Source organism: Vicugna pacos, chromosome 8, assembly GCF_048564905.1.
Source record: "Vicugna pacos chromosome 8, VicPac4, whole genome shotgun sequence".
Taxonomy (NCBI): Eukaryota; Metazoa; Chordata; class Mammalia; order Artiodactyla; family Camelidae; genus Vicugna; species Vicugna pacos.
Window position 1 is genome coordinate 28,806,782 of NC_132994.1, and position 27,782 is coordinate 28,834,563.

A 27,782-nucleotide genomic window follows, 5' to 3' on the forward strand; every position below is an offset into this window, starting at 1 on the left:
TACGTACATTGTATCATTTAAGCCTCATTACAGCCCAGAGTAGTAAGTAGGGCAGGTATTGTTACCCCTATTTTAAAGCTGAGAAAAGTGGGGTTTAGAGAGGTTATGATTTACCAGAGGACGTATGGCCGTTAAGTGTAGAACAGATTTGGTCCTGGTTTGAGTTTAAGTTATGAAAACACCGTTAAGGCCCTTTGCTGTGTATTAAACAGCAACATTTAATGTCATTAGTTTTGAGGATTTAAATAGTTTTATTTGAGTTATCACTTTTATAATAATTACACAAAATCTACAAGCAACTTCAACAGTAATTCATTTCATTAGAATAAAGCTTCTCATTTAATGACCACTAGCTAGATAACTGCAGCCCTTTATTTTTAAACAAAAACATATTTTAAATTACTTAACATTCTTGGGTGATGATATCCTGTAGAAGTTTTTGTAGGCTCCCTAAATATGAATTTATCGATACAAAATCAAATGAGTTAAATTTCAGAATTAAAAATACATGTAGCAATGTTAACACGATGACTCTTGTGCTTTGCATCATTTTATTTTGCGATATTCACTTAGTGAATATAATTTTTGAGACAGCTACTGCTGTCAGACAAAATTAACTTCTCATCTCTTGACTTTGACAACTGTGTGTTTTACATCGTCTCTACAGTATCTGTCTCACATGAGATACTTACTACATGTTAAACAATAATGAGAATCAAATGTCCGCTGTTAGTTGATGGATGGCGTAAAGTCTCAGTGACACTCTCGCAGTGAATCTGAACAAAACTCTCCCAAGACAGTGAGATGCCCCCAAGAACTCACGTATTGAGTGTCCTCTTTTGACCCCACTTAGAGATCATAGCACTTGGTCCCAGACAGGAGTGCTGGTAACACGGGAGTCTTTTCAAGGACACCTGCACGCAGAAATCACCTGTAGGGCCAGTATCACTGTATCCTCTGGTTGCAAAGAGAAATAGTGTCCACTGTTGGGTGGTCTTTTTGCTTATATCCGGTGCTAATCGCTTAAGGCAGGCAAGCAGGCACATTTACACCCGTGATCCTGATGATTTCATCTCCCCTTCTTTTTGTTGTTGTTCAAGCAACTATGTAGGTTTAAACAGGTTCCCTCAAAGCAAATATAATTAGGAAATGGATAGGACACAAAATTGTGTAATTGTGGCCCCTTCATTTCTCCAGAGGGTTCCTAATAGTACACACGCGCTATCCCTGTTGGCTGTGTTGCAGTTTCCTCATCATTCTGCAATATTCCTTTCCTGACTATAAAATCAGCAAACTTATACTTTCTAAAGTCGTTCACTAGAATATGACTTTAAGAGCCTTTGCCTTTCCTCAAACTCATAATAAAAACTTTTCCGGCTAGGATAATTCAGGGTTATATTTTTAACAAAACCAGATGCAAAGGTTTTACCTAATCATATCTTGCCATAGGGTCCCCATTTCTTTTTAAAATTAAGTACCTCCTAATCCCTCTTGGAATGAGAGGGGATGATTTAGGTTTATATATGCCTCTGAATCTGGGCATTCAGGGTGACAAGACCAGCATTTCCCTGGTCTACTTTGGTAAATGACTTAGTCTAAAATGGTGTCATTACGTTCATGCCTTGACAGGGTATGAAGTTTGTCCAAATTCAAGATGCTAATTACAGCTTTTCTGGGTAGTTAATATTCAGCTAAAAAGTAGGTATGTCACATGGGTCGGTTTCAGACACCATGAGGTTAATCTAGAAGCAAACTAAAGTCACCATCAAAGTGTAATGTTTTCAATACATTCAGCTTTTCTTTTTGGGGGTAATCGTTTGGCTATTAGGAAACTTTGTGATGACTGAGTCGTCAGACACAAAGCGCTTGTTTTTAACTGCGCATCTCCTCGAGGCAGACCGGGCAGTCCCAGCGGCAGGTGCGGGTCTCAGGGCTGTCTGCAAGAGGCTGCGGTGCTGGCACAAATCATGCTGGGTGTTCCTGGGAGACGCTCATGTACACATGAAATAACGTTTCAAAGAACATCAAGGCCGTCCTCCAGAGGAACAAATAATGACAAAAGGACAGTATAAAGATCGAGGGTCTTGGCAGAAAATCAAAGGGCCGCCCCCACTGCTTTGATTCCTTGACAATGTGGTAAGAACATTGGAGTCGCAGGATTTGTTTTTAACAGCTGAGTGATTCCCACAGCACCAAAGCGCTAGGCTGGTGTGATCGTCCTAATTCACTCAGTCCTGAGAAAGACTGAATTGGAGGTTTCTAGAAATGGAATATTGGCCTTGTTTAGTCACTATCTGTTATCTAGTCACTGTCCATTATCTGACTAAACTGCTCAAATTAACTGGCTATTTGGATATATTGTTAATGTGTATGTATTCCAGAAGATAAACATTTATTTTCCATAATATAAGGAAGTTACCATCTTATAATCATGTTCAGTTTATTCAACTAGTCAAAATCATCTGTATCTTCTACTCAAATCAGTTTCCTTTCAATGGAGACATATTCCTCTGCTGCTATTAACTCTAAAATAGCCAAGGAGGGGGAGTCTTTTCTCTTATTCACTCAAGGTTTAAGAAATTTGCCCAATGAAACAGTCTGTCTTTTATGGAAAATAACATATTCTTGTGTAATTCATTTAAGCCTGATTGAAACTAAAAGATAAAGGTTTTTCCAGAGTTGGTTTCACAGGCGTGTGACTTGTACAGTCACACAGGGCGCCACGCTTAGAAGGGAGCCGAGCTTGTTTTAATGCTGTGCTATTGCTATCTTGTAGTTCTTAATATTTGAATAGGCGCTATGCCTTTTTTAATTTTTTTACTGGGCCCTGCAAATTATATAACCAGTCCTGACTGCTATTAGTAATTCTATAGATTTGTCATTTGCACAATTAAGTCTAAGAGCAAAAACAACTTATGAATTTTTATCTGATTTGACAGGGGAAGAGATAGACATTCGCCTTTAAGGAAGGTCAACCCAAATTCAGAAAACTACGAGTTGTAATTCCTGTGCCTTGGCTTCCCTGACGCCGTTACCTCCTGGCTCTCTGTAACTGTGGTCTCCCTCTCACGCTCTTCTTCCTGAATCAATCAGGGCTCTCTTCTCTCATTCTGCCTTTACTCCTGGGTGTCACTTGTTCCTGTGCTTTAATCCTTCTCCATAACCTGATGATTTCCAAGTTTAAATCCCTGGCCCAGACTTGTCTCTTGAAACATAAATTCATATATCTAACCCATCTTGCAGACACTTCTAGCTACAAGTTTCAGAGACAGCTCAAACTGATCATCTTCTAGCCTGAAACCTCTTGTCGACTCATGGGGAAAGCAGTAAGTCAGGTCTCTGCACCCGTGGAGATGATGTTCTAAAGAAGGGGAAGGTGATCACACTTGCGTGTGTGTGTGTGTGGTCAAATAGTGATGAGTACTCTGAAGAAGAGTAAGACAAGGTATGAGAGTAAAGAGTGATTGTGAAGGCATATTTTTGATAGTATTTATCTACATTATTTTTTCTCCATGAATATCATGACCATCTTTCCATTAGCCTAAATAATGATAGACATGAGAGTCACTATAACCTGCTATCTGTTTGTCATTGCTCCTTTCAACTCCCCCATAATCAGTCAAGGATAGAGCCTACTTCTAAATATTTCCTGAATTCATTCACTTTTCTCTCTGTTCTTAATATGCTTATCAAAACTACTGTCATCACTCACTGTGATCATTTTAAGAAGTCTTCTGAAGGATCCCTTGCCTTTAGTTTTGCACCAAAGTGCAGGTCATCTTCCATACTCACAGGGAGCAGTCCTTCTAAAAGGTAGATCTGATCATGTCTCTCTCCTGAAAACACTTTAGTGGCTTCCTGTTATCCTACAGATAAAATCCACACTCATGGGCTTGGCTGGCAAAATCCTCGATTTTCTGATTTTTGCAAGCTCCTCTGCCTCATACATTACCACTACAACCCCCCCGACCTCCCAGTGGGGCTTCAGCCATAGGGAACTTTCTCCAGCTCTTCAAAACTATTGCTCTCTCATTTCTGAGCTATCACACACCCATCTCCTCTTCCCCAGACTAACTCTTACACTTCCCTAGTGTCAACATCACTTTCTTCTGAAAGCCTTCTCTGAGTGACTCAAATTAAATTAGGGTTTTTAGCATGTGACTGCCATGGCACTCTTCCCCCCATTTCAAATTTAGCATATAACACACTTTATTTTACTGCATCTTCAGCTGCCTACATTTTACTGGGTTTAAAGGCCATAAAGACAGGCACTACCTCTATCTTGCTTGTGTTTATGTCTGTAGCGTTAGTTCAGAGCCTAGCACAGGGCAGCTGATTATGGAATACATGTGTGCTATTTCTGTGTGTCTCTCTCTGATTTCCTTCTGAATCTAAATGATATCATGCCTGTGTTTCTGTACTATTATGTACATACAAATGCTGGTAACAATTGGGGCATATCATATTGGGTCTTTAACAGTTGGCATTTTTTCTAGGAAGAATAGTGAAATGATTCAATTATTTCAGACCATGTTTCAGTTTTAGAAAGTTCATTTGCATCCTCTTTTGCAAAAGCTTACCTGGGTTAGTCTTACAGTTAATCTGCGTAACCCAGAGATAGAGAGACCTGATATACTGCCTAGAGAAGGCCCGTGAAAGCAGAGACAAGATATTTTTTCCTTCAGGAAGTATTTTCTTAGGAAATCAGCCCTTTTCTCTCCCTTTCCATGAAGCAGAAGTTAATCTTGTAACCTGTTCTTGAAAGTCTGTTGAAAAGGCAGGCGCTGCCTTTAAATGAGGTTAATCTGGGTGCATGGTGATTAAAATAACCCTTTATTTGGAAATAAGGAACATGTTATATTTAGATTTCCTATACATCTACTAAAACATGGTTTCTCGAAAAATTTTCTGAGTCATTTATCTGGAATCCCTTTTTTTTTTTCATTTTTACATCACAAGTAAAGGTTAAATTTCAAAATATTATATATGTTTAATTCTATTAAAATTTAAATTAAATGATTAAAACAACAACATTTTAAGCTACCTTTATTTTGCATGATGCATTGATTGGAGTAAGGAGCCAAATATTAGTTTAAAATATTTTCAATATGAAGATATTATTTATTTTAAGAAAATGATAAGACTAGCATTATTGGAACAACATTTCCTGGTAAACTCTGTATACTTATCCCACTTATGCTTATAATGACTGTTCACTGACTTGGGACTTGCTTTTAGAGAAAACTGAGAAAATTAATCTTAATACTTAATAGACACTTTCAAGAGTAAAATAGCTATATCATTAATTATGTATTTTTACTAATTACCCTTGATGATTTATTCTAAATCTTATGGTTATATATTTGATACCATTGAGGATATCAAAATGATATCCTAAACAATTCCTCAAATATTTAAACCCTTCCTCAAAGTCATGTTTGACATAAATAAACACATTATGGATTTCTATAGAATTCAATTGGGAGAAGAAGATCTGCTATGTTTACCTCAAATGTTTTTTTGTTAATAACAAAGTCGGGTATAAATAAATACATAAAACAACTGTGTTTGTTTAGAGACATCTCGTCACGCCATGTAACTGTCAAACTGTTTTAGGTAAATGCCGCATGTCTTTATGACCAAATGACTTCTGGGAGTGTCATCCTCCAGAGCTGGGCTGCCTGCTAATCGCTCAGCTCAAGAAGAGGGGAAAAAGCTTATTAGTGCTTTTCCAAGTGAGCCTCATTCTTAGGGAGCGTGGCTGTAATTTTACTTAATAGCTTGGGGCTTCATTTGCAGGAAGCAGAAACCATGTTAATTAAGAGAACAATGCTTGTAGAAAAGCTTTAAGATACTACTCGATTAATCACATTTTCCTTTTGATGTCTGTGTTTAGAAAATCATTCTTGGTGTCCTCTGCCGCAGTTGATGGCCTGGCTGGTTGGTTGTAGTTGTCCAAGAGGGGCTGTCTGTCGATTAATGTGGCCTCCAGGCAGCTCTTTTCATCACACCTGATAGTCTTTTTTTCTTCATTATTTTTGGAGGGGAGGTAATTAGATATTTATTTATTTATATAGGGGTACGGTACTGGGGATTGAACCCAGGATCTCATGCATGCTAAGCCCACGCTCTACCACTAAGCTATACTCTCCCTGCAAACACCTGGCAGTCTTGAGGCCTGACTCTTACTTCTGGTTGTGTTTACATATGAGAAGGTGAAAAATTTGTTGTTGAACTTTAGGGAAATTAGAAGTGGCTCAGATACACAGTGAGTTATTATCTAGAATTCAGAAGAAAACATTCTACTTTTAATTTAAAAATTTTTGATTTTAGTCTGTTAAATCATACCTCGTGGATACTGCAGGTTTGGTTCCTAGTAGTAGGAGTGTATTATTTTGTAATATGGACATGTCAGTTTTAACATCCATCTTTACATGTCAATAAATACAGCTTTAGATAACAATTTTAATAATGTTACAATATTCAGTTATATAAACGTAACATAAATTAACTTTATGAGGAACATTTAGGCTACTGTATTTTTTAAAAGTTTAAACCATGTTGTAACCATGTTTGTATATAAATCAGTGTGTTCTTGTCTTTTTGTTTCTATGGAGTAAATTCCCAAAGTGAAATTACAGTGTCTACTTTGTGCTTGACACCAATTTCCAGATTGTTTTCCAGAATCGCATTACCAGTTTTTTCTAGCACCCAATGATAGGTGCTAGTACGTCATTACGCACCTGTGCCTTGTGAGGAAATTGTGATTTTTCCCTTACCTAGAAATTTTACTGATTCTTTCTCACCTCTGGATCGAAAGAGTGAGTTCATGCCATCAAGAAATGAAAGGTGCCTTTTCAAGGATGAAAAGCTCTGGATGAAAGCTGTCTTTTCAGTGATCTTTGTTTCATAAAGCACACCGCATTATCTTAACAGTGGCAGAGCTAGTCTCTAGAATAGATGGTTAACATGTGTTGTTTAGATACTACGACAGATAGCAGCAATTTATAGTATCATAAAGTATAATATATAGTATATATAATATAATATAGTAACATAAAGTATAATGGCTTCAGGAAAAGCAGAATCTTTGAAATTTGATAAGCCTGGGTTCAAATCTCACGTGTGCCCCTTACTGGGTGATTTAAGCCTGAGTTCAGAACCTATTATTTACATTGTTAGATTGTTAAAGAAAATTCAGTTAAATAATATCTAAAAGGCCCTACCACAGTGCCTTATGGTAGGAGTTATGGAAAGTAATCTTTTACCCAAATAACTTCTTTGTGAAGTATCTACTTTTTAATTTAAAAAAGGCAAAATATTATTCATAGGATATAGTTAAAAACTGATACAATGTGATAATGTTTTATAGCAGATATACTTATTACTGTTTTTTCATATCTGTAGTAAACTTCACTCTTTTAAACTCTGGTCAAGGATGTCCTTATGACTCAGCTAGTTTCAAAGAATAATGAAATAAAAGTAAATGTTATTCTTCTACTTTGCATGATGGATATGGTAAACCTTTGTACTGGTTCCTTGGAAACAAAAATAGGTGCAAATACCTAAGTATTTAAAAAATGTATTGAATTCTGTTCAGCATTTAACATAGAATGATACTTATTTTTGCCATCATTTTCCCTTCAGAATGTAAGTACATATGGATATTCATTAAGTAGCCCATATTTATGAGGTGAGAAAGGGAAGACACTGAAGGATATACAGTTGTGGGCAAGATGAATGGAGGGGTTGAGGATCAGGAATGCAAAGGTGCCAAAGAAATCTTATCTGATGCCATGAACTCTGGAAACACAGGTGTCTGCTCAATAGTGGTGCTGAGGTGCATTGCACTGAAGTGCATTTGATAGGCTCAGATGCCATCAGTGAGTTTTGAGTCAATGCATGCTCTACAGGACTCCCATGAGATTCCCAAATCTAGCTCATGAGCTAAGCTCAAGGATGAAATTAAATTCCGAATGTTTTTTAATTTGAATTTTTTCTTACAAATTTATCAAATTTCTATTTCAACTAACAAGGAAAAATATTTTAAGCTATTCTATCTTTAGAATATGTAAGATATTCCATCTTTACTGGCTCATCATTTCTTAAATTTCTATTTGGTTCTTCGGTGATCATTCTTTTTTTTTAAATGCCTTTTAAGGTATTTCTAACATCTTCTTGCTGCTAATTTCTCTGTGGAAATTCTGTTCGTTCTGGTTTTCTTCTGAGTCTCTGCCGTGTATCACCCTCCATTCTTACTTTGGCTGCAGCTGTTCAGTTGTAAAAATCCAAACTATCAGATTATTTTTCCTTCTGAGTAAAGTGGCATCACCCTCACCTCCTGTTCTTTGTCTACTACGAATTAATTTCCTGAATAGCATAGGATTCAGCACACACACACACACACACACACACAAAGAGTGGTAATGAAAGTCTTTTATGTCTTGGTTTGTGATTTATTATTTGTTTCATTGAATATAAAAGTCAAAAGTACAAATGTCAAGAGTTAACCGATACAGAGGTCATTTACAGTGTTGACAGCAGTCTGTTAACCTACTGACTAAAAGGGCATTGAAGAGGGTTAGTTTGCATTTGGTTTTGGAGTCCTCTATGATTTCTTTCTTAATAAAGTTCACAGCAGTGTACCATTAAAGTTTTTTTGCTTCAGTTCACATCCTGATTCTCCCTGAACCTGTATAATACACAGTAGAAAGGTTAGTGTTGAATTAGACAATATTTTGATGTGTGTAATTTTTGGCAGGCATAGTGTATACTTTTGTGTCATCTCACAGTTGCCTCATTTTGTGCTTTTATAAGTGTAACCAATTCACCACACTATGGAGCTGACTTAGTAGTTACCTAAAAATCTCCTGCTATATTGAATGTTTTTCTGCAAAGAATTAAAGGTCTTAATAATTAGAAGACAATGATTATATGTTTGGTGAATTTATTTAATGTAACTATTACATTTTCTAGTATTTTCATGTGCATAATAGTATATGGCCTGCTTTTACATGTATTTTCCTATTTTTGTAAACAAATATCCCAACTCTAAGAGGAGACAGAAGTAGTAATCTCATTTCGCCTTGAGGAATCCAAAGCCTAAAACTGCATTATTCAAGATTCTTTCAGTTCCAGTTGTCTAAAATTCCGTTAAAATTAGTGAATAGCCAAAAGAAAGCATATTGGTTCTCTAGCTTGTAAAGTACAGGATAATGTCTTCAAGTATCTTGGATCTAGGTGCATAAAGAAAGTCATAAACTGGCTTCTCTCCATCTCTCACCTCTTTTTTTGTCTGTATTGACTACATTCTCAGACAAAGGTGCAGAGGTGACATCAAGGTTTATATCCATCCACTGATACAGAGCTTCCAGAGAAAGAATGTGCTTCTTTCCCAATGGCTTTCTCAAAAGGATTTAAGTTAAGCTTGTGTCACTTGGATGTGTCTGAAGCAGTGGTTGTTATCAGGCCTACAACACCTGGAGCTAGGAGTTTGGGTCAGGGAATAGATGCAAGGGGTAAAGAGTTCTTCTGTCATAGGAAGAGACACTGAGGAGGCAAAACAATAGATTCCCATCAGAGATGTTTTGTGATTTAATCAGAATCATATTTTTGGTCTTCTGAGTTTCATGTTCTACTCTTTCAGTCTTTTATTTTGATCAGTTACAAGACAAAATGACACATAAAGGCTTTGAGAAAATCCTTTAGTATATCTATTTCATTAAAGAACAAGCGTTTTCTAAATGTCTTGAAAGGAGATGTTAGGAGTCTCAGATTATGAATAAAGTATAATTAAAAAAAAACTATTGAGAATTCTGATTTGACCTTATCACTTGACCCACCATTTTTTCCAACTTTTGTTTTCTTAGCTTGTTTCTACTCCTTTTGTTTTTTGAAGCTATGGGTGTTATTAGAAAAATCATTCAAACAATAGCTACTTTCTAACATATCAGTAGATAGGCACTTCCAGACAAAATTGGGCTCCCCGACATTCCCCAGCATATGGCATTATATTAAGAAGGCTGATTTACTTGTTGGTCCCACCCACCTACTATGAATACCTCAAAGGTCTAAATCATTTTTGATTTCCCGGTTTTATTGCCCAAACTCATAACGTGTTTGATGTCAGTAACACAATAATATTTATAAATATTATTGAATGAGTGGCTCAAACTGTAAAGCACTTAGAGACAAATGAAAAAAAGATAATTGGGAGAGCATATGTCGATAGGTGAAAAAGGATACTCAAGACACCCAAGAATGTGCAGGCAAAGGCATCTCCTCATGGCAATAAAACAATAAGTAGTTAAATCAATGTATTTTTAAAGTAGGAAATAATCAGGTTAACTAAAGTAGTGAATGGACAGGGAATCTTCCAGTTAAGAATCTAAGGTACACTAAAATGCAAATATGCAAATTGATCCTTATTTTTTTCCTCAGAGATCACTTCCTGATCTAAGTTGATATTTTCTGTGCTGAAATACTAGGAATTCTCAGTTACTTCCCTCTGTATTTATAACATATTTAAAGAGCTTTATAGTTCACATTTTTCTAACTTTATCCAACTTGATCCTTACCATGTGAAGTACTTTACTGTTTCACTTACTTTAAAGATGAGGAAAATGAAGCTAAGAAAGATAACATGACTTCCAATTGTGACTAAAAGGTTATAAAACTAAAGCTCTAACTCCCATTAGCTTTCTATGAAACTTTTACTTTTTCACATTTCTATGAGAAGTTACTATTAAAATTTTGTATAGAGTAATAAGCACAATAGAAAAAGCTCAGCACACAGTAAGAACATAAAAAGTTGTAAAGGACACATTAATATGATTTGTTTGCGTACCATTTTATTTTTCCAGAAATATCTGTACCAATTTTCACATTATTCTTGAAATCATGTTTAAAATAGATCTTTATGATAATTTAATTTTTGGTTTAGGTAAATAATATATGACATATTGGATTCTCAATTTTTACAGGCATTTGGAATTAGTGTTTACATGAACATTTTAACTCAAATCCCTGATTTCTAGTGTATTTTTGGTTTGCATATTCCTGGATCTCAATGTAGAAAGAATCAGTCTGTTAACAGCATAAAAAAATCAATTTTAACTCATTATATTGAAAAAGTAAATATAAACAATATTGATGAATATAAATTTTTAAATGCAAGAAGCTAATTTGAGCTCCAAATATCAGGATAATTGGTTGTATTGGACACCAGCTGAAAGCGCAAAGAATACTTCCCCTTGATATTGACTCTTCTCTAATCAATAGCAGTTCAAAATGTGGTAAAAAGCAGACAAGATTTAACAGGACCTAAATTATTAAGGCCAGTGCATTGTTGCTAGAGAGTTCATTAACAATCTCATCAATACAGTGTGGTTCATGGACGTTAGTACGAGCTTCATGGAGCATTTTAAAAGAGAATGAGACATCTCAATGAACTGATCTTAGTGGAAAAATTTAATTAGGTAAGAATAATTACATTAGTTAAATGAAACTTTTAATTGAAAACCTGTTGGCATTTTCTTACCTACTTCACAGCTGTTCCTTAATCACTTATATTTAAAAAGTGAAGAGTTTCTCTACATGGTGTTTGAGAAACATCTAAACATCTTGGAATTTGTATATAAATGTTTAAAGTAGTTTAGAAAGTGTGGCAGTAAAAACAAATAGGATTTTCTGCTTGGGAAATGGTGCATTTTAAAGATAGATGTAGGAAAGAAAGAAAATTATATAGAAAACGTTCACAGTAAATACATATAATTCTTGGAAAGAATGCAAAATAGTCATCTCCCGAAGCTTTCACAATTGTAATGGTAAAACTCCATGGACTGAATTTCATACATTATGAGGCTCTAAAAGCTTACAGAGATAATGCTGTTTTGTAAAATTATCTTGTTGGCCATTATTAAAGAAAATGACAGCCCAAAATTGTATAATAAAAACTTAAAGAGCCAATGAAAACTCTTACTGTCAAAATTAACATTGACCATATTTCAGACTGATTGTTCAAAACAAGTCAATTTGTTGTCACTATTTTTGGGGGGTGGGGTGGGGAGACTTTCAGCTTAAGACAGAGCGTTGGTTTGAAGAGACATAAGCATTTTTTTCAAATTCACAGATTTACAGGAACACCAAAAAACAGATGCATTAATCACTCATTGCATTATCGTGGCCCAGGACATTTCTTTTCTGAACCCTAGCAACACTGTCATCCAATACTGTTTCATTTGCCTAATCCTCAAAGCATTGCTGAACTTGAATTTTCTTCCTAAATCATCAATTTGACTGTGTGGCTAAACTTATTCTATTCTTTTCCCTTCTTCTCCTTTTTTATCTTCCCCTTAAGCTGTTATCCTCTTTAGCCCTCATGGGTACTGAATGCCATACTGGTAGCTGCACAAATCCAATTCCTTTTAAAGGTCTCTCATCATGCAGTTTCTGAAATCTCCTTTTATTTAACTAATCTGTGATACGGGAATCACCTTGGTTAGTTAAAGAGCATGAAGAGTAGACATATCCATATTCTGACTGGCTGAAGAGGGACAAAAGATGATAAAATCCTGGGATATTAGTAAATGACTTTGGATAAGAGAGGAAGAGTTTTAGTTTTTCTCTGCAAAGTATCAGGAAGCCAGGGTGGGTTTTAAGGTGAGTGAGAAGTTTAACAGTGAAGTTCAAACAACAAAGAATATATAATACAAGTATTGGCAAGTATCATTGGACCAGGCAGGACTTGGGTAGAGTATGAACACAGAAAATGGCTTAAAGAAAAGTGAGGTTTGATTTCTCTTATTTATACATTTGTATGAAATGTTGATACAAAAGTTTATTTAAAAAGCACACAAAACAACAAATTACGAGGAGGAGAGAGATAAATATGGATTATAATTGTACTACAAAGGCCAATATAAATCAGAATGAAAAGTGAGTTTTCTAGGAATAAAAATGTAAACCACAGGACACCTTAAAATCCACCTGGTTCTAGCCCCTCCTTTTACAGATGAAGAAACTGAAGACTAGAAAAAATTACAAGGCAGATTTGTCCAGGTTCACATTTGCTGGTGTGTAATTATCTGTCCAGTCCTTTGATTAGCAAGAAATGCAAGATATTGTAATATTTTACCACTTATATTTAAATTCTAAACTTGTTAGGTAATGTGTGTGTATTCAGTAATTTTTTTTTTAGCTCTGAATTGCAGCATTGTGTACACACCACATTTTATAGGGATCAAGTTGTTGTTGTGTGATAATTTCCTTCCCGCTCCTTCGAGTTCCAGAACTTGATCAGTTTTCTTGAACAGCACGAGGCCTGTTCCCTCATTTAGGCTAACAGTGGGTGCAGGAAGGTTGAAACATTATACTTGCTAAACTGGTTCCTTGTTTTGGATAGTATCCATCCTGAAGAGATTACTGCTCTTCTGGTGAGCAGCATCATCGTCATCTAACACCTGCCTGTGCACCATGAGCCAGGGAGTGTGCAGACTGCTCTCATGTATTATCTCATGCAGTCTGTGTAGTCCACGCAGCTGCTGGTAAAGAACTGCGTTTCAGAGTAGTACAAAGAGCCGGCAACACAGTAAGCATAATGGCAGCTGCAGTGTAACTGGGAGAATTGTCTCTGACAATTGGCTCCCGACTGGCTCTGAGGGCATTTCTTCTTCAGTCCCTCAGTTTAGTTAGCAGCCACCGTGCACCTGCTCTGTGCCGGGCAGAGCGCTGGCTGCAGTGTGCCAGCCCGTAGAGTGAGCACCAGCCTGCCGTCCATGTGTGACCCTCAGCCTTGCTCAGAGTGGAGGGTAATTCTCTGTCCCCGTTAGGCTTGTGCTCATTGTGCCAGGGAGCTCCAGAGGTCAGAATGCACCCTTTCCCCACCATCCTCAGTATTCACTTCTCCTAATCAAAGAATCAACATTTCTAATTGTTTTTCTCTTGGAACTATCTGGTTTTTGGAAGGATTTTTGCAATGGGGGTAGATATGATAGATCATCATTTTTCATTTCCAATTATAAAATGAGCAAACCAAGCAAAGGGGATTTAAATTTTTTTTGATTATTTGTGTTAGATGGAAGATGAAGTCAATGAAAGAGCCAGGATTCATAAGCTTAAATTCCATTTATTAGACCATGCTGCTCTTTGTGCTATGCACTATACTTCAGATGGGAATTCAGAAATGAGCAAAATCTGAGACGTAGGAGTTCCAGAATGGATCTGCCACCTGCCAGCTAACATTCAGATCTCAAAGGGGACCTGCCTGCATTTATTTAATGGAAAGATAAATGTGTTCACAGAACTGTTACTATAAATTCATTTAGAAACGGGACAGAGGCTGCACTCACATTCCTCCCAGCTCTGAGCTGCTGGCAGATTTGGTTCACTGTACCTCTGGGAGGTAACACATTCCAGCTAGATGGCAAAGTGTGATTGTTATTCAGAGCTTCCTACTATCTATTTATTTTACAGTTTAAATGAACTTTTTGGTTGAATTCATTAATTTGTTGGTGAATGTTTTATACACTTACTATGGGCAAGGCATCATATGGGATACTATGCGGAGTATTAGAAAGATAGGTATGGTTATTATCCAAAAGATGCTTGTGTCTGAAAAGGAAGATAAAAAGTGAGAAAGCATAAACAGTTTTATAAAAACTAGAATGTTCAAGGAGGAGAGCAAATAACAATCAGTTGATGCTTAGTTTGTGAAGATTCTAGATACTTCCAGAATAAAATGAAATCTATGAACCACCTTCCCAGAAAAATACACCATCAGTTCTTTTTTTTTTTTTTAGTAGCTTTATTGGAGTAAAATTGATGTACTCTAAACTTCCCATATTTAAATTGTACAATTAGATAAGTTTTGACTTAAGTATACACTCATATAACCATCACTACAATTAAGATATGATCATATATCACATCACTCTTAAGAGCAGTTACATTTAAAAGTAAATTATTAAATATAGTATTGGGTGTATTTGGAGCCCAAGTCAAGAGCCCAAATATGCAAAATATGCTTTAGCAGAATTACATTGTTACAACTGTAACTCTGCTTGGCATAAGGGAGAAAATAAATAGGAAAAGGCTGTCTGTATTCCAAGCTCTCCCAGTCAAAATTCAGTGGGGTACCCAAAAGCCATGCTCCCTGGTTAAACACATTCCAAAAGAGTGCCTCCCCATTGGGAAGGAAGATAAATACCTTTGATAGCTTTTTGCTAAGAGAAGCCTTTAGTATATCTGGGAGATTTTATGTACCAATATTCTCTTCTATGATCATATGTAGTTCAGAATTGTTCCTTTCTAACTGTTTCATCCTTCATGCAAATAAAAACTAAGCTTTATTTTTTTATAACTCCTAGAACATCTATCCCAGAACATCTATCCCAGAACTTCACAAAGAAAATGTTTAGCGATGATTAGAATGATCAGAAACTGAAATGACATATGCACTCAAAATGGACACGCTTGGTAATAACTGCTCAGTACCAGATTCTTCTTCTGAAGATGAAATCTAAGTACATAGAAATATTTTAACTATTTACAACATCCATTGTTATTCCTGTTTTTGTATATTTAGGGATGTTTCAATTATATATCCAAAATAAAAAATATATAAAAATGGTAATTTTTACCATTTGAAACTTTTGAGGGCATCTAATTTCCCTAGTTCCTCAATTATTTAAAAATATGTAGTGGACTTTTTCAGAGCATAAAAGAAATGTAAGCATACTTATATTTCACTGTTCTTTCAATACTTTAAAGTCCTGTCAGACATGAGATTATTTGAGACAGAGGAATAGCACTGGGTGACTAAACCAATTCCTGGGGCAATAACTCAACCACAGAAATTAGCATTTGTCACTCTTCCACCTGCATTCCTATTACACACTCTATGCCTAAAAGTAATTTTCCAGGTATAAGATAAACCCAGCAATAAGTTAGGGAATGGTTAACACATATTTAAAATATATGAGAAGGCACTTCTTGAGATTTTTCAAAGCCACCTGTTTAAAAAGATCACTGTAGTTTTACTGAAATGTGTAGGACTATATTGCACATTTTCAAAGGTTTGCAAAACAAGTTTTTGGCCGGCAGACATTCTTTGTAGGTTAACTAACTTATTTTGGCAAGTAAAATAGAGTTCCAACTCAAATCTAGTTGGAGATGGCCCTCAAGGGGGCTCCTATTGCTACTGATAGATGCTTGACCGAGCATGAAGCGTGGAAGTCCACACTTGGCTCTGTCTGTTCCTCCCTAGACTGAGCGTCCTTCTGGGCTGTATTCCCAGGGTGAACAGATATTCTAGCTTTCCAATAAGTGTGATCTATTTATATATAAATGAGTAATTATACTTGAAAGAGAGAAAATAGAACATTGTTTTGTCTTTGTTGATGATTTTTTTTTTCTCTCTCTCTGCGTAACTTTTGTCTTTGTAGTTTAGAATCTGGATGACTACAACGTTATTTAGCCCCTTCCTATGGATTTTAATAACCAAATTGTACACATAGTCCATTTAAATTTAATTGGTTGAATTATAGTCATGTTTAACTCTTAAGCTCTTTTTAAGAGGTAGCTGTGATGTACAAAGAAAAAGTCTGATTTGGAGCCAAATGAACTTTTATTTGAATCTCAGTTAAGAGACATACTCTCTGTGGGACATAATTGTCTGGTATTCAGCAGAGCCTTCAAAACTATGAGACCTGCTGCCATCAGTTTCCCTCCATTGCCTGTTATTGTTTCAGTAGGAATATGGTTTAGGTTATGGTTATGGTGGTTAGGATGGTGGTTCTAAGAATTAAGCCTTGCCTGAATCTTGTTTTTAAGTTCTGTTTCTGAGTCTCTTTTTGCCAGGGTCTTGTTATGATAGCTTGGACAGTAATTCTAAGAGCTAAATTTTGCCTAAATCTTGTTTCCTGAGTCTTGTTTCTCGAGATGATGAGTCCTTGAGAGGATTAGTTGAACCTTTCTAAGCTTCAGTTTTCTCCTCTCCAAAATAATAATAGTCATGTCACCTAAAACATTGAGTCTTTGTGAGATGCATGTAAAGAAATTGATGCAGTTGTGTGGTATAGAGTAAGCATGCAATGTAACTCAGTAGTAATAATAATATTACAAAAATGATGACAAAGAAATTAGCCTGTACTTTTCTCTTCTTCTGTTCTACTCCTCCCTTCTTTCCTCCTATTTTCCATCAAGAGAAGAGTCAAGGCAAAGGATTGTAGAGTCAGTATGAGAGGGTGGAAGACTTGGCAGGAGCAGCTCAAACTCCACAACTGAGAGCTGGGAGTTGAGATGTTCCCTCAAGCTTGATCTTGAAAGAGATTCTCGGACTTTTGCCTTTTGAAAATCTAGTGAGCAGCAACTGTATAAAATAAATCTACTTCTTTCATGACATTGTTCTTAGTTAACGTTACTAACTTTCTAACTAACCTATTATTGACTCAATCCCATATATTCATGTATTTCTTTTTTTGTGAATTAATATTTATCAATTCTTCACAATCCCTCCCTTTTCTTACTTTGCAGTATATCTTCATTCTGTGAATATTTACTGCTTATCAAATTTATATAATGTATTCAAGTGCTTATTGATATTTCTTATATTTTGTAACTTCAAAATAATTTAAAAAGGTTTTGCTTTATTAAATGTAGAGCACTGAGGAAAAAAAAAAAAACTAGAGAGAGGATGTCAATTCTGGATAAACGGTCTGAATTCAAATCCAGCTCTACCCCTATAGGCTACGACTTTAGACCAGTTACTTAACTGTTCTCTGCTTCCATTCCCTTTTTTATACAGATTCAATGAATTTCCAACTGCATGATGATTATGAGAATTAAAGGAAATGATTTAAAGAGAGTGCCTTACCCATTGTAAATACTGAATGAACATTAACTAGCAATAATACTAAATTAAGGCAAGTTTTCAAGCATATGCATTCTTATGAAAATAAGAAAAAACATTTTTGATAAATCAGTTTTCTCAAAACTTTTCAAAGGTGAAAGAATTTACATATGTACAGTTTTGCAAAGAAGACAGGAAAGGTAAATCTGACAGGATATCAAGTCTAAATGGAAAACAACTCCATATTATCACATAAAACAGCTAGTCTGAAAGTAGGACAAGAAAATCACCACAAGCAGATGGAAATATCATAGAGGGTAGTTTCAGAAGTTCTATTCTTTGATTTATAATAAATCAACATATTTTAAACTGGAAATTCCAGAGGAAATTTAATCACCAACTTTTTAACTATTTACAGTTTTCTCTAGTATTTATCTTATAGTTTAATAATTATTGTCTTCCTTTTATAACTACATTTAAAAATCACATATAGATTGTTTTATTACCAACTAGTATATCCTCTGATCTTGAAGTTGAACCTATGTACCAAAAATGTTTTTCAAATTTCTTAATTAGGCAAATTTTTTTTTTTTCCTAGCACTGTTAGTTTTAGATAAGGTTACCATTCTAGGACTTTCATATAAGTCACATAAGATCATGTAAGTCCGTAAGTCATGGCAGGATAGTAGGAATGTCACAGTTTGTGTTCTTTTAGTTATTTTGTGGCAATAGATCAAAATTTCCATCTCAGGAATAATTGCAGAGGTATTTAGTAAACTTTCATCTTAAAAAACTGTAAAAAAATAAAAAGGAAAAAAAAAATTCTACTCACGGTTAACTCCCAAGAGTAATCATTAGTATCATTTCAGTGTATTTTCTTCCTTTTGATTTTTTTTTTTTGGTTGTTGTTGTTCATATAATATGTAGTATGATGTTTAAGAATATTTACTATGAGTAGAGAGGCTGTTTGAATCTGGACCTCTCCACTTCTTAGCTGTGTGACTTTGGTTAGTTACTTAACTTCTCTCAACCTTGGTTTTGTCATTTATAAAATGGGAACAATATCAATCTTTGTAATTAAACCATTATTGTGAGGATTAAATAAGTTAGTAATATATTAAGTACTCATAAAGATGTATATGATGGTTTATGATGGAAATACAGTTCTGTATAATCTATTTTTACACTTAGCATCGTATCACATGCAATTTTTCATCTGATTAGTTTTGAAAACATGATTTTTAATGTTTATATAAAATATTATTGTGATTTTATTGTGTGCCCTTATTTTGAACCTTCAATAGGTTTCCACGCTTCTTTATTTTTTAAAATAAATAATGTATGTAGCTTTAGTTCTTATCTTTGATTTTCCCTGGGCAAATTCCAGGAAGAGAAATGACTGGGTTAGAAAGAAACTGAATATTTTTTAAAAACTCCCTTGTGGTGCAACTTGCAAAATTACCCTTTATCTTCCCTCTAGTAGTAGCTGAAAGTGTTCGTATCTCTACACATTTGTGGGCAGTGATATATTCTAAAAAGTCATTTTCTTTTAAAATCAAATATGTCTTTCATATCTGAGTAACTTTTTGATGATCACCTGTGTGGTCTGTAAAATAGGTCCTCTGAATGTTAAGACAAGTATCAGCCTGACCCTCAGGCTCATGAGATATGCCTGTATCCAGTCTGTTCTGGTCTTCACTCTGCAGCCATCAGAGGATATGAAAGTAGTCAGCTGATATTTACCAATGCAGGTTATGAATCTGAGCTGCATTCCCCAAAGACTGATGAACTATAAAATGGCATTATTATGTTCTGTCATTGCATTGCGCTCTTTAGCCATCTTCCACTTTATGTGGTAAAGTTCCTTAGGATTCATTTGCATGAAAGCCACCGTGTGTGCTCATTTTGTATTGTATTGTAGCAAACGCCATAATCTACAGGGTTCCTATTCATTTTGGAATTCATTTCACAGCTCACTAATTGTGTGAATGAGAAGAGGAAATACATGCTTTTATTCTGAAGCATGCCAAGCAGATGGCCCAAAGTTCATTGCTAGCAGCATTGTCAGTGTGGCTCTCTTCTGTAGGTAGTGAGCCTGGCATCGATCCGTCGAACACAATGTGAGGGTCCATTTAACACAGCACTTGACAGTCACTGAGCCTCTGGTTTGTTATGACTTATAAACATTTTATTTTTAATCATCCACCTCTAAAGCGGTCGGTCATTTGAGCAGGTGCAAGCACAGTAGAATTCGTATTCGCTTTACTCGAGAAGCCAAAATGAACTTTTATTCATATGGAAATTTTGAGAAAAGAAAATAGTACAGGGGATTAAGCTTAGTTTCTTGAAAAAGGATTAACACATGTATTGAGATTCAAAACTTTGGCATCATTTCTGAGATTGAACCTTTTGAAAAGCTGAATTGAAGACAAAATTAGGGTTTGTATCTTTAACCTTTTTGAGTGACTCTCCTTTCAAACCTCTTCTTTTCTTCCTATACAAGGAAATTATTTACTTATTTATTCTTAAGTTTAATATGTAATTTATGTTATCATTCAAAATGTTCACAATTGCATTTCGTGTGTGTGTGTGTGTACCTGCGTACGGGCATGCATGTAGAGGGGCAGAGTAAGCTACAGACAGAGGATGTGACAAAAAAATGAAATAATTAATGTTCTTACACATTTCCTACTTCAACAGAGAAACTAGGATGGTCTGAAATTGGGTTATCACTTCAGGAAAGGGAGGGTAGATCAGAAGTTCTACTGGAGCCCGTGTAGTGACATGATCACGTTATCTTATTTAAGAGAACCACACCATATGGAGAGACTGTTTTCTCCCTTGCAAAAAGAAAAACTGGCTATTTCTTTCACTCTTTCTCTCTTTGCATTTCCAGATCACTTACGGGCTTCACATGTTGCATTGACTCCATTTTTCCTTTTGTCTCGGCTTTCAGACCGATGCTGCTCTCATGTACGATGCTGTGCACGTGGTGTCTGTGGGCGTCCAGCAGTTTCCCCAGATGACAGTCAGCTCCCTACAGTGCAATCGGCACAAACCCTGGCGCTTCGGGACCCGCTTCATGAGCCTAATTAAAGAGGTGAGTCAGGAGAAGCAAGTCTTGTCTTGCTTGTCCTCAGACTGACTGAACTGAGATTTTTGCAGTTTTCCTGACAGGTGGCCTTTTACTCTTATCTTTTAAATTAAACTTTCTCTCTTCCCCCATACAAGCAAAATTAACATTTTTGCTAAATAATATGGACAAAGGGAAAAAAATACATAACAAATAAATGGATTTCCTACAAAATACCTACGATTGTGTAAATATGAAAATCAGTGACCTGTCATTTATGACATTATTAGTTTTCAAGTTTTCACCTTTCTGAATCTTTATGTGTGTTACTTTTTGTGTATGTGGAGACACAGATGTTTAAAGAATGTTTATGTTGCAGGCCACAAAATAGGGAATTAATTTTTAATATGAATGCCATTTGCACTACACTAAACTACACCCAATTTGTAAGTTTTAAAGAATTGTTTTTTAGAGCTACGGTTCCTCAAAATAACGTCTAGTTATTTTAATTGTATTAGAGTTAACATAAAACAGAATATATGCATTCATAAAAGTGCAAAGTCTACTTCGTGTTGTATAATACAACCATTTTTATGGCTGAATATCATTTCTAATTGTGTCTGTTAGAGTTTTAAATCAAGCGTTCCCATAGTGAGAAAAAAACGGAAAGCTCTTAAAGAGAACACACACACACACACACACACACTCACTTCACACACACACACATTCTTCATATTCTTCCCGTACTTCCCATTCTTGCTATCCCGAAAGAAATTCCTTTGTCAGCTAAGGCTATTTTGTATTTGATTGCAACAGGAATTTTCATACAAAAGTTTTATTAAAGTTTAATCTTTGCTGTGAAAAGTCACAGATATTACTGCCGTAGAAGATTTTTTCATCAATGTCTTAGAAGAAATCATCAGCTCATCGTGTAATAAATTATTCATCATGAAGGTAAAAGTGCAAATAAGATCATAATTAAGAATCTTTAGGTCCTTGGCGAAGAATACCCATGAATCTTCCTTGTCTACTTGTTACTGAGCTCTCAGAGAGGTGAAATGACACTCCCGAAGATCATGCCGTTTTTTATCGCGCCGCATCCTGCATTTACTTCTGGTGTAAAACTAGGCATCGGAGGGCTGCAAACGTAGCGGACAGATGTGGCTAGTTGAAGACAAGCTCTTCCTGAAGGCAGCACTTGACAACTGAGACATGTGCCAGACAGCCCTATAAGGAGCTGTTGTATGAAGCTCACTATTGCATTTCTTGTAGGGTGTTATTGGGGACCTTGTCCACTAAATCACACAGGGGCGCCCTTCTGAGGACCAAAAAGAGACATTTATGTCAGGCCTCAGTACCAGGAAAAGCTGTGCTTCTCCTGGGCAATTGTTAACGTCATAAATTACACATCATGTATGTTGTGTTTTCATCATATTTTCTTCTTTGCTTTGGTTTCTGGAAAGTTCAGAATTGAAATGTGATGGATTTATTAGTTGCACAATTTCACCTGCTGTACATTTCCTCGTGCTGGCTTTAGCTCAGATTTGTTTTACTACTCTACACTTCTGCTTCTGTACTTCTTGGTCCCATGGCTTATTTTTATACTAATATGCAGTTTTGTTAACCACCTGCAGTTATTGCCTTTGGAAGAAACTGAATTAAATTTTTTTCTCTTTCTTATTGTAGACCTGTTAACACGTTTTAAACTCAGTGTTGACTTGTTGCAATATGCATAGAGATATATATTATCGTTTTTTCTATTTTACTTGTAATTTATTAATCTAAAACTACTTTAGAATCCCTACAAATAAATATCTAAGAGACACATGGAGCCTAAGAAATGTAGTAATAACGATACCCATTTGTAATCCTTATTGACATGTTACCATCAACGTCCTGGGTTTCACTTATTTTGTTCTCGGTATGTATTCTTTCAAACATAATTGAGAGTCTATGTTACATGGTTTAACTTTTTCATATATAACTATTTTTCCAAGCTATTTGCAAATGACAAATAATATGAAACATCTAACTTGGGCCAAATGCAAAATCTTTTTTATATTTAAAAAAATCAGCAATATTTGCTCACCTTTGAGGAATGAATCCATTGTATAGCTAGATTATTATACTCTCACTTCCTTCCACCTGGTGAGATCCTTCTACAGGAAGTGTAGCTGAATGTGAAGGAATTTTGATACATTTCTCCCAGTCTCATGTAAGGTAAAATAAATTAATCAGTTAATTATTCTTAGTGGAAAGTGTATAATTAAAATAATATAAGGTGGCTTTTTCTAGATTCAGTTTCTTTCATTGTAATGAAATGTTTATTTTCATTTTAGTCTGATGTTAGCAGTGGTATTTTATAATAGCAGTTCTATTTGAGATATTTACTATCTCATATATTATAATAAGTGACCAAATTCTACTCGCTCTGCTAAAAGAGGCTTGCTATTTAAGACATATTCCTCAAATTTCTCATAAAGGAAAGTTACACCTGCAAAGTACATTATTTAAAATGAAAAATTTACAATAAATTGAGACTATAATACCATATTTAGAAAAAAAAAACTTCCTTCAAAGTTCAGAAGAGAATAAAACATGTTAAATATTAAAAATGTGCAGAATGTAAATTTATGAGAAGTAACGAAGATAATGTTTCCTAATTTTTTTTGGAAAACTGTTTACCTTTCTTTCTTTATTATTGACTAATCTATGGTTTTTGTTTGTTTGTTTTCCCCTAGGCTCATTGGGAAGGCCTCACAGGCAGAATAACTTTCAACAAAACCAATGGCTTACGAACAGATTTTGATTTGGATGTGATCAGCCTCAAGGAAGAAGGTCTGGAAAAGGTACTTGAGGCATCCAGTTTATTTACTTTATTAAGTAAAATATATCCTAATGAAGAAAAAAAAATTCATTGACATTTAACTTTCTGGAGTAACTCTAAGAAATACATCTTCAATTCATTATATTGAATATAATAACTGACAATTAGGGATCAAAGATAAAGGATGTCCTAAGATAACTGGAATGTTTTTATTTTCTCATCAGGTTTTTCTGATGCTTTTCATATAATATATAATCTTAATTTAATATATAACATATATTATATTACATATATAACATATATCAATGCCTTAATTAGCTGAAAGGTTTGATATAATAATTAGAAATTATTTGGTGTAATGTAAGTCTTTGTATAGCCAGCTTATAAACACTCGTGCCTGCACAGACTTCCCTGTTTAGTCAAACCATGCAAAAGGACTGAACACTAAAACGTGTTTCTACTGCTGGGTCAAATTTAAGAGAAATGTCTGAATTACCGTACACAAGTAAATTAGATGTGAACACAAATGTAACACATTACGCTGGATTTGTCTTTCTTGATTCTATTTATAGGAGTTGAGGGAAAGTACAGGAAATGCTTATAGAATTTGTATGCTTACTTTAAGAACATTTTAGTATAATCCTTTGCTTATATTTGTAATATATGCATTTAGATATTTTTCTGATGGATTCATTGAAAGTTACAGGTTAAAAAGATATTTTGAGAAAAACTTGAGAAAAAATTCTGTTTGAGATAGTATTGCTTCAAAGATAGAAAATTGTATTTTATCGAACAATTTAACATGGGGAAACATTCATAGATGGAAACTGAGGAAGGAAATTGAGTCAAAAGAAAGGATCTTTTAGCCTGAGAGAAAACAGCTTATATTAATGTGGATTCAAATGATGCAGGAGAGAGAAAACACATATTTTTTATGTTGTCAAGGCAAGACGTGTATCATGACCAACTGGTGACTGAAGTTAATAAAAGTATCACCTCTTTTCATTGAGAGTTTCAGGTTGCACCCTTTTGACAAGACCATGCAAAATCAGAAATCTTGTCTAGTAAACTGGAACTAAAAATTCATGAGGCTGTCACTTCTTAACAACCTTGCTTCCAAGATGAGAACATTGGTCTGTACCCAGGACTGGGATTGATAATGATGGAGTTTAGTCAGCTTATGTGGGTTTATCCCAGTGTTTACTGGGGATGTTATTACCTCATTTTTTGGAAGTACCCAAGTCACTAGGATGAGCTTTGACTATTGCTTGTATTTCAACACATCAACATAAAAATAATGATGGTCTTCATGTTACCATCTTGGACTCAAAATAAAGAAAATATTAAAGAAGCTTTCTCCGGGCTCTGAGGTGATATTGATAAACAAGATACAACGATGTGAGTTATATGTGTTGCCCTGACATTTCATAAATATTTTGTGTTCTCCTCTGAAATTTGAAAATTTGTTTTGATAAATTAATTACACACAGTCCTTATCCTTAAGGGGCTCCAGGGGCTTTTCATAGAGAGGGATCAGATGATACACATTTTAAAATAAATACAGTGGAAAGTCTGTTTCAAGCTTCAAAAGAGTAATGAAAGTATATTTCTGATAAAAGGTGTAATTAAGGAGAGTCACAGTATATGAGGTGCTTAGAATTACCTTCGAATAATGGAGCATTATTGATTGGTAGAGATTGAGTAATTTCAGAAAGAAGTATCAATATAGAGAAAGAGATTTGATCTCACACACACGCATACAGTAGAAGTGGGAAATACAGCTAAAATGCTGGGTGGTGTCATACAGTGAACACCTTGTCAAGATATTTGCAATATCTTGGTCTTGGTATACAATGTAAGTTCAAAGACAGAACAGCCAGGAGGCCTATGCTTGGGAAGATATAGTTTGGAGTAATTTTAGTATGGAGCCCTGAATTTAAAAGTTACATAAAAGTGAAAGTGAAAGATGAATAAACAGTGACAAAGGTATTAACTGAACCTTCAGCAATGTTAGTTCAAAGTATAGCAGAACACTAGGACTATGTTTTTAAGAAGCAAATGTGGAACCAGGTGGCAAAAGTGGGAGGAGCCAATTATAAGGGTAGAAATCAAACACCGGAGAAAAAAAATTAGTAGGGGAAATTAACATTAGAAAGACATTGGCACAAATCTCCTGAGAAGACAGATGAAGTACTGAGAGTGGGTGAAAGTAAGTTAGAGAGAAAGGGAATTAAGAGGTTGTATCAAATGGTTTCAATATCTTTGAAAATTAGTACATGAAGTCATCAGGTAAAAGAAGGAGGTGGGATTTGGTTTAGTCAGATCTTAAAAATAGTGGAAATAATTTTGGAAATGCCATTTGTGGCAGACTTGACTTTGACTCAGTAGGAATAAAGTGCTGCTAAGTAGCAAAAGGTACTCATTTTGTCATTTATTAGAATGGTTATGAGATCGAGGACTAGATTCTGACAGAACTGGGCTTACAGACAAGTTTCTTAATCCCTCAGTAACACAGCATCTTCAAGCGCATCGTGGGGTAATAACAATATTTGTCTCATGAAGTCTCACAAGCCTTGTTAGTCTTACTTTTATTTTTTTCCTGGAAGATATAGTTACCAACACAGAGCTGAAAAGGCAGAGTTCCTACCATGATAGAGTTCACACTTTGGAAAATTCAATAGGTGGTGATTCTGGAGGCTTAAATTACAATTCCAGTTCTGTCACAACAAATGAATGTATTTCATCCTCCCACCCAACTTCTCCATGCCAAATTCCACATCTAAAAAAAAAAAAAAAAAAAAGAGAGAGAGAATGCAAAGGGCTTCCCTCTTGGACAGGCTGAAGTGAGAATATCATAGTCTCTAAAAGAATCTGGAAATACCATGTTAGTAGGAGTTAAGGCTAGGAATTTTAACTTCCCCAATTCTATCTTCTCATGCTACTGCCTTTTCCTAGTTTTGACTTGGTCATCTTTGACCAGTAAATTTCATTTATTCACTTAATTCTCTAACAAATAAGCAGTGAACATCTATTTTGTGCCCCAATGAAGGCTATACACCAGTGAAGGAAACCTGCCAATAATAAATGGATTCAGAAAATTATAATACAAGATTGGGCAGTAATAAGTGCTAAAAAGAAAGATATCTTGTTTATATGTCATTAAAATGATGTATTTTGAATTGTGTTCTGAAGTGTGAATCTTAGGATTGAAACAGATAATAGGAATAAAGTTCATGCTTCTGATGTTTATAACCATGGAATAGATAAACCAGGAAGGAGCAGGTATGTTTCTGACAAACAGAGAGAAGTAGGACGTATTCAGGGAAGTAAGCCTGGGGTTAAAATGCTACTATGGACACATCTTTACACTTAGATAGTGCTCATGGATCAAAGTGAATTCTTTCTGCTTTATGTCAATAGGGACCTTGGTTGGAACCCAGCCCAGTTAGCCGTGGTCTAAGAAGAGTCACAGATACCTCGTACACAATTAACCACATCAGTCCAAACAAGCTCTTGGGCCATCTCTGACGCAGAGGTGGGAGAATAAGGGGATAAAACAGTAGGTGACTTTGTCTACCTCAGGCAATAATAGGGCAGTTTCTTTCTTGAAGTCTGGTATTGGGACTGCTAACACTAAGAAAAGGAAAATTGGAATAAGTGATTTTCCGAGCTTGAATTGACTGAATGTGGTCAGTTCAAAGACCACATTGTATATTCTACTTTCAAAATATGTTTAGAATTCTTCCATTTCTCTCCACATCCATTGCTACAATTAGAGCCAGGGGACCTTTGCCTGGACATGTACTTTGGCACTCGAACAAGCCTCTGTTCTGCATCCCCTTGTAACTCATCCCCTAAATAACAGCGTCTAGCTGATGTTTTTAAAAGCAAAATGATCCGTGTCATTTTCCTATTTCAACTCATTTATTTACTTCCATTCTATTTTGTTAAGATCCAAACATGATTTATAATGCATTCCTTACCTCTCCCCTTCAGCTCTCACTACCCTCTTAGGTGTTTTCTATGCTCCAACT

General features: G+C 35.3%; 1 protein-coding gene across 4 annotated transcripts in view; it reads left to right on the plus strand.

The window, feature by feature from the left end:
* Positions 1-27,782, plus strand: part of GRIK2 (glutamate ionotropic receptor kainate type subunit 2) — a 933,693-nt gene that overhangs the window by 684,582 nt on the left and 221,329 nt on the right. For all 4 annotated transcript variants that reach the window (XM_072965660.1, XM_072965661.1, XM_072965662.1 and 1 more), the window contains 2 exons: positions 20,805-20,948; positions 23,663-23,770. In XM_072965660.1, the coding sequence (XP_072821761.1) occupies positions 20,805-20,948; positions 23,663-23,770 (252 nt within the window). The remainder of the gene's footprint in view (positions 1-20,804; positions 20,949-23,662; positions 23,771-27,782) is intronic.